At 43.3% G+C, this 12,670-nt stretch overlaps 1 protein-coding gene across 2 annotated transcripts in view; it reads right to left on the bottom strand.

Annotated features, from left to right (window-relative positions):
* Window positions 1-12,670, bottom strand: part of MUC16 (mucin 16, cell surface associated) — a 235,240-nt gene that overhangs the window by 86,960 nt on the left and 135,610 nt on the right. For both annotated transcript variants that reach the window (XM_055371568.2, XM_055371569.2), the window contains 2 exons: window positions 3,420-3,455; window positions 3,117-3,176 (listed from right to left, as the gene is read on the bottom strand). In XM_055371568.2, coding sequence (XP_055227543.1) covers window positions 3,117-3,176; window positions 3,420-3,455 — 96 coding nt within the window. The remainder of the gene's footprint in view (window positions 1-3,116; window positions 3,177-3,419; window positions 3,456-12,670) is intronic.

The following is a 12,670-nucleotide window of genomic DNA, read 5'->3' on the forward strand; positions in this document are numbered from 1 at the left end:
AAAGCTATTCTATGCAATAGTGTTGGGCTCAGTGGGCATGATTATGAAGGCTAGCATGAGGGGAATCTTTGGGGGAATGGAACAGTTCTGAATCTTGATGGTGGTGGTGATTATAGGTCTATGCCCATGTGATAAAAATTGCATAGGGCTACCCACACACACGCACACACACATGCATGCACACACGTGCACAGACGCACACACATGTGCACACATGCACACAGATGCACGCATGCACACACGCATGCACACATGCACATATGCCCACACATGCGTGCATGCACACACATGCCTGCACACACACGCACATACACAAGCTCACATATGCACACATGCGTGTAAAACCAGTAAAATGGATTTTAACAATGTCAGTTTCCTGCTTTTGATATTGTATTAGAGTTATGTAAGATGTAGCCATTGGGGAGAAACTGGGTGAAGGATACAGGGGAATGCTACACTATTTTCGCAACATCTCCTGAATTTATTTATTATTTATTTCAAAATGAAAAGTTATTTATTATTTATTTATATTATTATTTACTTTATATTTATTATTTATTTCAAAATGAAAAGTTAAAAATAAAAAAATACATAGCATATGGCATGCCATATAGTAAGTGCTCAATAACTTGGTTGTCTTTTATTGTCAATTGTAATTGCTTGTTCCATTTCAGTCTTGCCCAATACACTGTAAACTTGGTGAGGGGAGGGACTGCATTTGACTTAGTCAACATCTTATCCCCCCTGTCCAGCCCAGAATAGGTGCCTGATAAATATTTGTTAAACCAAATTCCCTGGTAGCCCCTGTGCTAGGTGTTCTTACATAGAGTTGCATTTCACATTTGCAAACAATTTATGAGATACTATTATCCTCAATTGGCAGGTGAGGAAACTGAGGTACTGAGAGGATAAGTAAATTGCTCAAAGTCAACATGGCTGGAGAATGAGGAGGACCCTTCTCCTGCTCTTGAGGAGTTCGGAGCAGAGCGAGGATTACCATGACTGCTCCAGGTTTCCTCATGCCATCCTTTACCAACATCTCCCAGTTATATATATAATTTGTATAACTATATATATAGAAATATACATATTTATATACAGAGAAACATACATATATAACTATATATAGTTACAGATATAGAAACTATATATATAACTATAGAGAGACACTATATATATAACTATATGTTTGATATATATGGTTACTATATGGTAACTATATATACGGTTTTATATAACTATATATATGGTTATATATAGTTATGGCTATATAAATAACTATATATAACATATATGTTATATGTATAACCATAAATATATTTTTATATAACATATAATATGTTATAACATCTATCTATCTAACCAAATAGAAACTTTCGAACTGAAACATAAAGTAACTGAGATAAAAAGAATTCAATGGATGGGCAGAATGGAGCTGATAGAGAAAAGGCTTGGTGATTGTGAAAATATTCTATAAAAATTATTAAACCTGGGCCGGGTGCGGTGGCTCACGCCTGTAATCCCAGCTCTTTGGGAGGCTGAGGCGGGCGGATCACGAGGTCAGGAGATTGAGACCATCCTGGCTAACACTGTGAAACCCCGTCTCTACTAAAAAATACAAAAAATTAGCCGGGCATGGTGGCGGGTGCCTGTAATCCCAGCTACTCCGGAGGCTGAGGCAGGAGAATGGCGTGAACCTAGGAGGCGGAGCTTGCAGTGAGCCGAGATCGCGCCACTACACTCCAGCCTGGGTGACAGAGCGAGACTCCGTCTCAAAAAAAAAAAAAAAGAAAGAAAAAATTATTAAACCTGAAATTCGGAGAGGAAAAAAGATTGATAAATAACAAAATGAACAGAACCTCAGGGTCTCTTGGGGCAACATCATTTCATTGGAGATCCAAAGGGGAGAAAGAATCAGAGCAGAAAATAAACACTTTGAGACTCAAGAAGCTGAGAACACTTTAAGCAGGATAAACTCAAAGAGAACCATGCCCCGACACATCGTAATCAAACTACTGAAAATCAATGATGAAGAACAAATTTTGAAAGCACCTAGAAAAAGTGACAGCATTGATCATGGAATGACTTGCTTTGTAATACATGTTACATACGTACAAGCCCAGAGGGGTTAGGCATGTCACATAAATGGTTGAATTGATTAGAGCAGAGCGGTGAGGAAGTGGAGAGTGAACATCCTGCCTACAGCATGTAAAAAGTTTGCAGTGTTGTGACTCACAAAACATAAGGCCTGAAGGCGGAATTTAAATTACGGAACACCAGGTTCTATCTCATAACTCCAGAATCACAGGGCAGGATTAAGGGTTAGGAATGCCCGACTTCCATCTTTTTTTTTTTTTTTTTTTTTTTTTTTTGAGATGGAGCCTAGCTCCATTGCCCAGGCTGGAGTGCAGTGGCACAATCTCGACCACTGAGAAAATTTCTGGCTGAGGCAGGAAAATTGCATGAACCCGGGAGGTAGAGGTTGCAATGAGCCGAGATTGTGCCACTGCACTCCAGCCTGGGTGACAGAGCGAGACTCCATCTCAAAAAATAATAATAATAATAATAATTTAAAAAAATTAGAAAGTTGAGAAGATGCCAACCATAGCTGGTCCCCAGGAATCGCTAGTGCAAAGCTCCCGAGGTTAGACAGAGGTTAGGGTGCTAGAAGGCCACTCAAGGCGGGGTGGTCAAAATTTAGAGAGTGGGCCTGGCGTGGTGGCTCATGCCTATAATCCCAGCACTTTGGGAGGCCAAGGTGGGTAGATCACTTGAGGTCAGGAGTTCAACACCAGCCTGGCCAACATGGTGAAACCCCGTCTCCACTAAAAATACAAAAATTTAGCCAGGCATGGTGGCATGCACCTGTAATCCCAGCTACTTAGGAGGCTGAGGCAGGAGAATCACGTGAACCTGGGAGGCAAAGGTTGCAGTGAGCCGAGATCACACCATTCCACTCCAGCCTGGGTGACAGAGCAAGACTCTGTAAAAAAAAAAAAAAAAAAAAAGAGAGAGAGAGAGTGAGAGGGCGAGTGGAACAGGCTGAGTCTGGGTGGTCAGCAGGGAACAGACCATGCAGTGTTAAATTTCATAGATGCCAGAGAGGAGCTTCCTACCTGTGGAGCTGGGGATGGAGGATGTGGAAATCCCTGGGGAGAATGTAGAAGTCACTGGAGCTGAGAAAAAAAGAACATGGAGAAATGACTGGGTGTCTTCCTAAAGGAATATGGGACAGGAACTGCTCATTGGAATTTGGACTTCTATCTTGACTCACACCAAGACCTTGACGGGTCAGGGGCTGCTCTGAGGCTGTGGCTGGGCACGTAGGGAGGGAGAATGATCAGTTTCTCTTCTGAGGAATGCACCTTGGGGAGGAAGGGTCCCAAGGGCATTGGAATATCACAGGTTTGAATACTCACTGCTGGTGGCAGGGGTCCAGTACTGACGGTTATAACCTGCAGATAGGGAGGAAAGAGTAAAGAAGGACAATTATGATGGGTGAGAGGTAGGGGAGGGGAAGATGGTAGATCCAGAAATGGAAATAATGGGAAACTTTCATGATGAGCCCATCTGGGCTATCCCTCAGCCAGCCAGAGGGAGGGGAGGGGCTTCCACCTTCGATGTGTGACTTCAGCTCGCAAGGGAACCTCCATCTCTCAGCCCAGAGTGGCCAAAGTTGAACAAGTCATGGACATTTCATTGAGAAGAGGTGGGGCCAAGATCTTTTGTGAATAAAGGATAATGGCTATATTTTATTTGGTACATATTTTGTGCTTCGTCCTTTGACAATAATGGTGGAGATCATCACTATTATTATTCCTGAAATAAAAATACCATAATAGCTGTCCCTATTTATTGGGAATCTAGTATGCACAAACAATAATAATAAATACATTACAAGGGTGGAAAGACACATGTATGGATGAGTGTGCTTTCTACCCATAAAGATAATTTAGTTTGATTCTTACTCTCTCAGCTTACCTCCTTTCACAAAATTTCATGATAGTATAATTTTTTTCCAACTTACTTTCTCTGTGTGTGTGTGTGTGTGTATATGTGTGTGTGTGTGATGTAGAATTGACAAAAATGCGATGGGTGAAGGGAGTGGTGTTTTTAGGTAAAAGTACAGAGAAATGAGGGATAGAAATGGTTCATATGGGGCTGGGCTTGGTGGCTCACGCCTGTAATCCTAGCACTTTGGGAGACCGAGATGGGCAGATCACTTGAGGTCAGGAGTTCAAGACCAGCCTGGCCAACATGGTGAAACCCCGTCTCCACTAAGAACACAAAAATTAGCGTGGCGTGGCGGTGGGCGCCTGTAATCCCAGCTACTCAGGAGGCTGAGGCAAGAGAATCTCTTTTTTTTTTTTTTTTTTCTTTTTTTTTTTTTTTATTATACTTTAAGTTTTAGGGTACATGTGCACATTGTGCAGGTTAGTTATATATGTATACATGTGCCATGCTGGTGGTATATCTCCCAATGCTATCCCTCCCCCCTCCCCCCACCCCACAACAGTCCCCAGAGTGTGATATTCCCCTTCCTGTGTCCATGTGATCTCATTGTTCAATTCCCACCTATGAGTGAGAATACGCGGTGTTTGGTTGTTTGTTCTTGCGATAGTTTACTGAGAATGATGGTTTCCAATTTCATCCATGTCCCTACAAAGGACACGAACTCATCATTTTTTATGGCTGCATAGTATTCCATGGTGTATATGTGCCACATTTTCTTAATCCAGTCTATCATTGTTGGACATTTGGGTTGGTTCCAAGTCTTTGCTATTGTGAATAATGCCGCAATAAACATACGTGTGCATGTGTCTTTATAGCAGCATGATTTATAGTCCTTTGGGTATATACCCAGTAATGGGATGGCTGGGTCAAATGGTATTTCTAGTTCTAGATCCCTGAGGAATCGCCACACTGACTTCCACAATGGTTGAACTAGTTTACAGTCCCACCAACAGTGTAAAAGTGTTCCTATTTCTCCACATCCTCTCCAGCACCTGTTGTTTCCTGACTTTTTAATGATTGCCATTCTAACTGGTGTGAGATGATATCTCATAGTGGTTTTGATTTGCATTTCTCTGATGGCCAGTGATGATGAGCATTTTTTCATGTGTTTTTTGGCTGCATAAATGTCTTCTTTTGAGAAGTGTCTGTTCATGTCCTTCGCCCACTTTTTGATGGGGTTGTTTGTTTTTTTCTTGTAAATTTGTTTGAGTTCATTGTAGATTCTGGATATTAGCCCTTTGTCAGATGAGTAGGTTGCGAAAATTTTCTCCCATGTTGTAGGTTGCCTGTTCACTCTGATGGTAGTTTCTTTTGCTGTGCAGAAGCTCTTTAGTTTAATTAGATCCCATTTGTCAATTTTGGCTTTTGTTGCCATTGCTTTTGGTGTTTTGGACATGAAGTCCTTGCCCACGCCTATGTCCTGAATGGTAATGCCTAGGTTTTCTTCTAGGGTTTTTATGGTTTTAGGTCTAAGGTTTAAATCTTTAATCCATCTTGAATTGATTTTTGTATAAGGTGTAAGGAAGGGATCCAGTTTCAGCTTTCTACATATGGCTAGCCAGTTTTCCCAGCACCATTTATTAAATAGGGAATCCTTTCCCCATTGCTTGTTTTTCTCAGGTTTGTCAAAGATCAGATAGTTGTAGGTATGCGGCGTTATTTCTGAGGGCTCTGTTCTGTTCCATTGATCTATATCTCTGTTTTGGTACCAGTACCATGCTGTTTTTGTTACTGTAGCCTTGTAGTATAGTTTGAAGTCAGGTAGTGTGATGCCTCCAGCTTTGTTCTTTTGGCTTAGGATTGACTTGGCAATGCGGGCTCTTTTTTGGTTCCATATGAACTTTAAAGTAGTTTTTTCCAATTCTGTGAAGAAAGTCATTGGTAGCTTGATGGGGATGGCATTGAATCTGTAAATTACCTTGGGCAGTATGGCCATTTTCACGATGTTGATTCTTCCTACCCATGAGCATGGAATGTTCTTCCATTTGTTTGTATCCTCTTTTATTTCCTTGAGCAGTGGTTTGTAGTTCTCCTTGAAGAGGTCCTTCACATCCCTTGTAAGTTGGATTCCTAGGTATTTTATTCTCTTTGAAGCAATTGTGAATGGGAGTTCACTCATGATTTGGCTCTCTGTTTGTCTGTTGTTGGTGTATAAGAATGCTTGTGATAGTTGGAAGTAAAGCTCTCCTCAGCAAATGTAAAAGAACAGAAACTATAACAAACTATCTCTCAGACCACAGTGCAATCAAACTAGAACTCAGGATTAAAAATCTCACTCAAAGCCGCTCAACTACATGGAAACTGAACAACCTGCTCCTGAATGACTACTGGGTACATAACGAAATGAAGGCAGAAATAAAGATGTTCTTTGAAACCAACGAGAACAAAGACACAATATACCAGAATCTCTGGGATGCATTCAAAGCAGTGTGTAGAGGGAAATTTATAGCACTAAATGCCCACAAGAGAAAGCAGGAAAGATCCAAAATTGACACCCTAACATCACAATTAAAAGAACTAGAAAAGCAAGAGCAAACACATTCAAAAGCTAGCAGAAGGCAAGAAATAACTAAAATCAGAGCAGAACTGAAGGAAATAGAGACACAAAAAACCCTTCAAAAAATCAATGAATCCAGGAGCTGGTTTTTTGAAAGGATCAACAAAATTGATAGACCGCTAGCAAGACTAATAAAGAAAAAAAGAGAGAAGAATCAAATAGACACAATAAAAAATGATAATGGGGATATCACCACCGATCCCACAGAAATACAAACTACCATCAGAGAATACTACAAACACCTCTACGCAAATAAACTAGAAAATCTAGAAGAAATGGATACATTCCTTGACACATACACTCTCCCAAGACTAAACCAGGAAGAAGTTGAATCTCTGAATAGACCAATAACAGGAGCTGAAATTGTGGCAATAATCAATAGTTTACCAACCAAAAAGAGTCCAGGACCAGATGGATTCACAGCCGAATTCTACCAGAGGTACAAGGAGGAACTGGTACCATTCCTTCTGAAACTATTCCAATCAATAGAAGAAGAGGGAATCCTCCCTAACTCATTTTATGAGGCCAGCATCATTCTGATACCAAAGCCGGGCAGAGACACAACCAAAAAAGAGAATTTTAGACCAATATCCTTGATGAACATTGATGCAAAAATCCTCAATAAAATACTGGCAAACCGAATCCAGCAGCACATCAAAAAGCTTATCCACCATGATCAAGTGGGCTTCATCCCCGGGATGCAAGGCTGGTTCAATATACGCAAATCAATAAATGTAATCCAGCATATAAACAGAGCCAAAGACAAAAACCACATGATTATCTCAATAGATGCAGAAAAAGCCTTTGACAAAATTCAACAACCCTTCATGCTAAAAACTCTCAATAAATTAGGTATTGATGGGACGTATTTCAAAATAATAAGAGCTATCTATGACAAACCCACAGCCAATATCATACTGAATGGGCAAAAATTGGAAGCATTCCCTTTGAAAACTGGCACAAGACAGGGATGCCCTCTCTCACCGCTCCTATTCAACATAGTGTTGGAAGTTCTGGCCAGGGCAATCAGGCAGGAGAAGGAAATAAAGGGTATTCAATTAGGAAAAGAGGAAGTCAAATTGTCCCTGTTTGCAGATGACATGATTGTTTATCTAGAAAACCCCATTGTCTCAGCCCAAAATCTCCTTAAGCTGATAAGCAACTTCAGCAAAGTCTCAGGATACAAAATCAATGTACAAGAGAATCTCTTGAACCTGGGAGGCGGAGGTTGCAGTGAGCAGAGATCGTGCCATTGCACTCCAGCCTGTGCAACAGAGTGAGACCATGTCTCAAAAAGAAAAGAAAAGAAGAAGAGAAGAGAAGAGAAAAAAGAAAGAAAGAAGGAAAGGAAGGAAGGAAGGAAAAGAAAGAAAGAAAGGTTTCATATGGTTTGGAATATTGGAGAAAATTTGGCAAAATGGGTGTGGTGGTAAAAACAAGAGACTTCAGGATGAGAGGGGTGGTGTTGTCATTGGAGCAAGAAAGGAACTGGGGAAAAGAGAATTTGTCCTGAGTGTTTCTCTAGGTCATGGATTGCATCTCCTTTGAGGCTCTGTGAGAGATACAAGGAAAGACAGAACCCAGGGCAGCCCTGTTATTTATCTGGGTTGTTCCTGAATTGTCTCATTTGATTATCAGAACAATCCCATGTAGTATTTTTATTCCATTCCACAGAGGGGACACTAAAGTCTGGGGAGGTTACATGGCTTGTCCTGCATCCAACAAAACAGACATCTGTCTGTCATTCAATAGTACCACACTGTTAAGCCGTGCCCTAAATTAGTCATAATCCTATGGACACAGAACAGGATGTGTACTTGATACTACAATGAAATACTTTCTGTGTATTATCTCCTATGTCAAGGATAGAGGAGTATATATCCTCTATTTCAAGTCAGATATAAAGGAAATCTCCAAGTGGATTCAGAGGGGAAGTAACAAATTCAGCATTAGGTTAGATCATTAGCATAGAGGCCATTCATGCCTCATTCCTGTCCTGAGATTGGGGCTTGCTCTATTTGGACGATCCACAGTGATGTCTTGTAGTTAGGAGCCTGGAGTTTTCATGAGTCTCCAATCTTCGGTTGGAGTTTTCATACTGTCCTGTGTCATAACTGAGTAATTCTGGGCTAATTACTTCCTCCCTGGATGCATAAAGGCTCTCTGTAGAAATAAGTATAGTAACTCACGGAGGTTTGGGTAATATTAATAGGAGATAATGCATATAAAGTTCTCATCACAATTCCTGGCACAATTCCTTTTTTTTTTTTTTTTTCAGACGGAGTCTTGCTCTGTCGCCCAGGCTGGAGTGTAGTGGCACAATCTCAACTCACTGCAACCTCTGCCTCCCGGGTTCAAGCAATTCTCCTGCCTCAGCCTCCCGAGTAGCTAGGATTACAGGCACATGCCACCAAGCCTGGCTAGTTTTTGTATTTTTAGTAGAGATGGGGTTTCACCATGTTGGCTGGGCTGGTCTTGAACTCCTGACCTCAGGTGATCTGCCTGCCTCAGCCTCCCAAAGTGCTGGGAATATAGGTGTGAGCCACTGTGCCCGGCCCTACAGTTTCCTTTTGATGAAAATGAGCTGCTGTTATGGTTACTATTCTGGTGGTGGCATTGCTGCTTGGGTCATTGTTGCCATTGATGTTGTGTAAACAGTTATTATTTGAGGGGTATTTGCTCAGGGTGGGGTTATTTCATGAAGTCAGTGGATTCCACTGGCCCATGGAAACTGAGAATTTGCCTTGAGTTGTCATGATGGAGAAAATGAAGGGGAGGAGGGTGAACTGGGCACCCAGTGCCCACTGCGGAGACTCAACCATAGGACCCTCCCTCACCCATTTCTTTCCCCGTCATCTGCAAACTCCAGCTGGGCTCTTACAGGATCAAGGTGGAGGAGGAAACATTTCATACCAGGAGGTGAAAGGGAAGAGGAAATTGGCCTCCTTTGATGTGCTAGGCATTGAAAGATGAGCCCTCAAAGAACTACGAGATTTGTACCAGAACTTGGAATCTGTGTACAGCAGATGCTCAGCCTCAGCCCTATTGACATTTTGGTCTGGATAATGCGTTTTGATAGGAGGCTGCTTTGTGCATTGTTGGATGTTTTGCAACATCTCTGGCCTCTACTTACTAGATGCCATTAGCAGATGGCCGGGCATCATGGCTCATGCCTGTAATCCCAGCACTTTGGGAGGCCAAGGCAGGCGGATCACCTGAAGTCAGGAGTTCAAGAGCAGCCTGGCCAACATGGTGAAACTCCGTCTCTACTAAAAATACAAAAATTAGCCAGGCATGGTGGCAGGCACCTGTAATCTCAGCTACTTGGGAGGCCGAGGCAGGAGAATTGCTTGAACCCAGGAGGCGGAGGTTGCAGTGAGCCTAGATCGCGCCATTGCACTCCAGCCTGGGCAACAAGAGTGAAACTCTGTCTCAGAAAACAAACAAACAAACAAACAAACAAACAAATGAAAATGTCTCCAGACACTGTCAAATGTGTCCTGGGGTGCAAAATTGCCCCTAGTTAAGAACTACTGGTGCAGAGTGACCTGGGATTGTAGGAGACCCCAGCTGCAGCATAGACACTCACCATTAACATAGAGGCTGTTTCTGTCCAGGGTGTAGGGCCCCAGCTGGGTGATGTCGTGGGTCAGCTGGCTCAGTTCCTGGTACAAATGCTCTCTGTCCAGCCCAGGTCTTGTGGGGTCAGGATGGTAGGTACAGACAGCGTCCACTCTGGTGGCTGCCCCATCCTTCTCAGTCCTGAAGTGATCGGGACATACAAATGGGAACATTCAGAGACGTGGGAGAGTTAAATAGTCTGTTCAACTCTGTCTTTAAAATGGAGACTCCCACATTCTTGGCCTTAGGACATCTCTATTCACTGGGTGTTGTCTCATTTCTCAGACGCATTTCTTTCTGGGTCTTCTTTTTATAGGCCTGTCTCCCTTCTGTAAAAAGATTAATCTCCAGGGTCTCATTCTTAACTGACCTCTCTCTGTCTCTCTTTTTTTTTTTTTTTTTTTTTTGAGGTGGAGTCTCACTCTGTTGCCAGGCTGGAGTGCAGTGGCATGATCTCAGCTCACTGCAACCTCCGCCTCCCAGGTTCAAGCGATTCTCTTGCCTCAGCCTCCCGAGTAGCTGGGATTACAGGCAGGTGCCACCACACCTGGCTAATTTTTGTATTTACTATTTAGTAGAGTCTGGATTTCACCATGTTGGCCAGGATGGTCTTGATCTCCTGACCTCATGATCTGCCTGCCTTGGCCTCCCCAAGTGCTGGGATTACAGGCGTGAGCCACCACACCCCACCCTAGACACTATTAATGCTTAAAATACTATAAAATGTCTCTAGTATGTCCTCTAACCCCAACTCCACGCTGAACTCTTGATGACACCCCCTCATCCCACAATTCATTCACTCCTCATGCAACTATACTCCATGCACTCATCCATCCACTCAGGCAGTCCCCCCATCAATCTCCTTTCTTCCCTCCTCTTCCTTCTTTTTTCCTGTCTCCTCCCTTCTTCTCTCCTTCCCTCCTATTGTCTTTTTTCCTCCCATCTCTTCTTTTTTCTTCCCGTCTCCCTCTCTCACCCTTCCTCTCCCTCCATCACTCCCTTCCTTCCTTCCATTTTTTCATTCATTCATTCATGCAATTGCTACTTGCCCCACACTCTTGAATTTTATAGAACTTTTTTCATGTACTAGGCTATTTCTTCCCTCTATCCCATTCCGTAAGATGTGCCACCCCTTTAAATAATATCTTTGCCAGTGTTTATCTTCTGGCCATTGTTCACTCAATTGTCAAAACTTGGCTCAGACATCATCTTCTCCAGCTTCTGCCCAGCTCTCCCAGGTTGAGCTAAAAGTCCTTTTTCTGGGCTCCTGTGGCCATGTGTAGAGGTGTATTGTTGTCCTAACTCTGTTTCTCCTAGTGTTTTAAGTCCATGTGGTTGCTGCCTTCTCTACGTTGTGGGCTTCTTGAGGGAAAGGCCCATGGTTGACTCTCTCAGTACCCTTAGCCCCTGTCACAGGGCGTGACCTGAGGCACCTCATTCCATGTTCGCTTAATGAGTCAATGCTGCCCTTTCTAACAGGTGAGCCTCAGCGCTCCCTGCCTCTGCTTCTCTAAATAATTTAAGGTCCTTGAGAGACACCTCTTTCAGGAAGCCCTCTGTGATATACTCAGCCAGAGAGGGTGCCTTCTAAGTCTTCATTGCTGGAAGACCCCAGTCATTGATAATCCTTGCTTACTGGGCGTCAGGCTCAGGTCCTCACCTCCAGGTGAGCTTGCCTGTGAGCGTGCAGCCCTTCATGATGTGAGGGAAGGAAGTCTCACCTGAGCAAGGTCAGTCTGCAGCTGGAGTAGCCAGAACCAATACTGGTGTTCTTGAACAAGGGATTGAGCTAGAGGAAGGAAGGGAGATGAGCAGGATAGAATGAGTGGACCAGGTGGGGCAAGGGCAAGGCGGGCCATGGTAGGCACTGTCCAGCTCTTACCAGGTGATTCAAGGCCTTCTCGGTAGAGTTGAAGATCAAGGAGTCTGGGTGCCCCATGTCTGGTGTATAAAGCAGGTTGGTGATGGTGAAGTTGAGAGTAAATGGTATAAGGACTGGACTCACAACTGCTGGAGAAAGAAAGGAAAGAGAGAGAGAGAGAGCCCATCTCAGTCTCAGTTTTGAGCTGCATGTGGTGTAAGGAGCTAATACTGTTTACCTGACCATAGTGTTCAGTAGGTGAGGTTTGAGATAACCCATCTGGGCTATCCCTCAGCCAGCCAGAGAAAGGGGAAGGGCTTCCACCTTAGACATGTGATTTCAGCTCACAAGGGAACCTCAATTTTCTCAGCCCACGGTGGCCTAAGCTGAACAAGTCATGGACATTTCATTGAGAAGAGGTGGGGCCAAGATCTTTTGTGCTCAGGTCTTGGGGCACAAATACTTGAGCAGGCAAGAAATCCAAATACAGCTGACCCGCCAGCAACACGAGTTTGAACTGCATGGGTCCACTTATACGTGGATTTTCTTCCACCTCTGCCACTTTTGAGATAGCAAGACCCACCCCTCTTCTTCCTCCCCCTCCTCAGCCTGCTCAA

Source organism: Gorilla gorilla, chromosome 20 (assembly GCF_029281585.2).
Source record: "Gorilla gorilla gorilla isolate KB3781 chromosome 20, NHGRI_mGorGor1-v2.1_pri, whole genome shotgun sequence".
Taxonomy (NCBI): domain Eukaryota; kingdom Metazoa; phylum Chordata; class Mammalia; order Primates; family Hominidae; genus Gorilla; species Gorilla gorilla.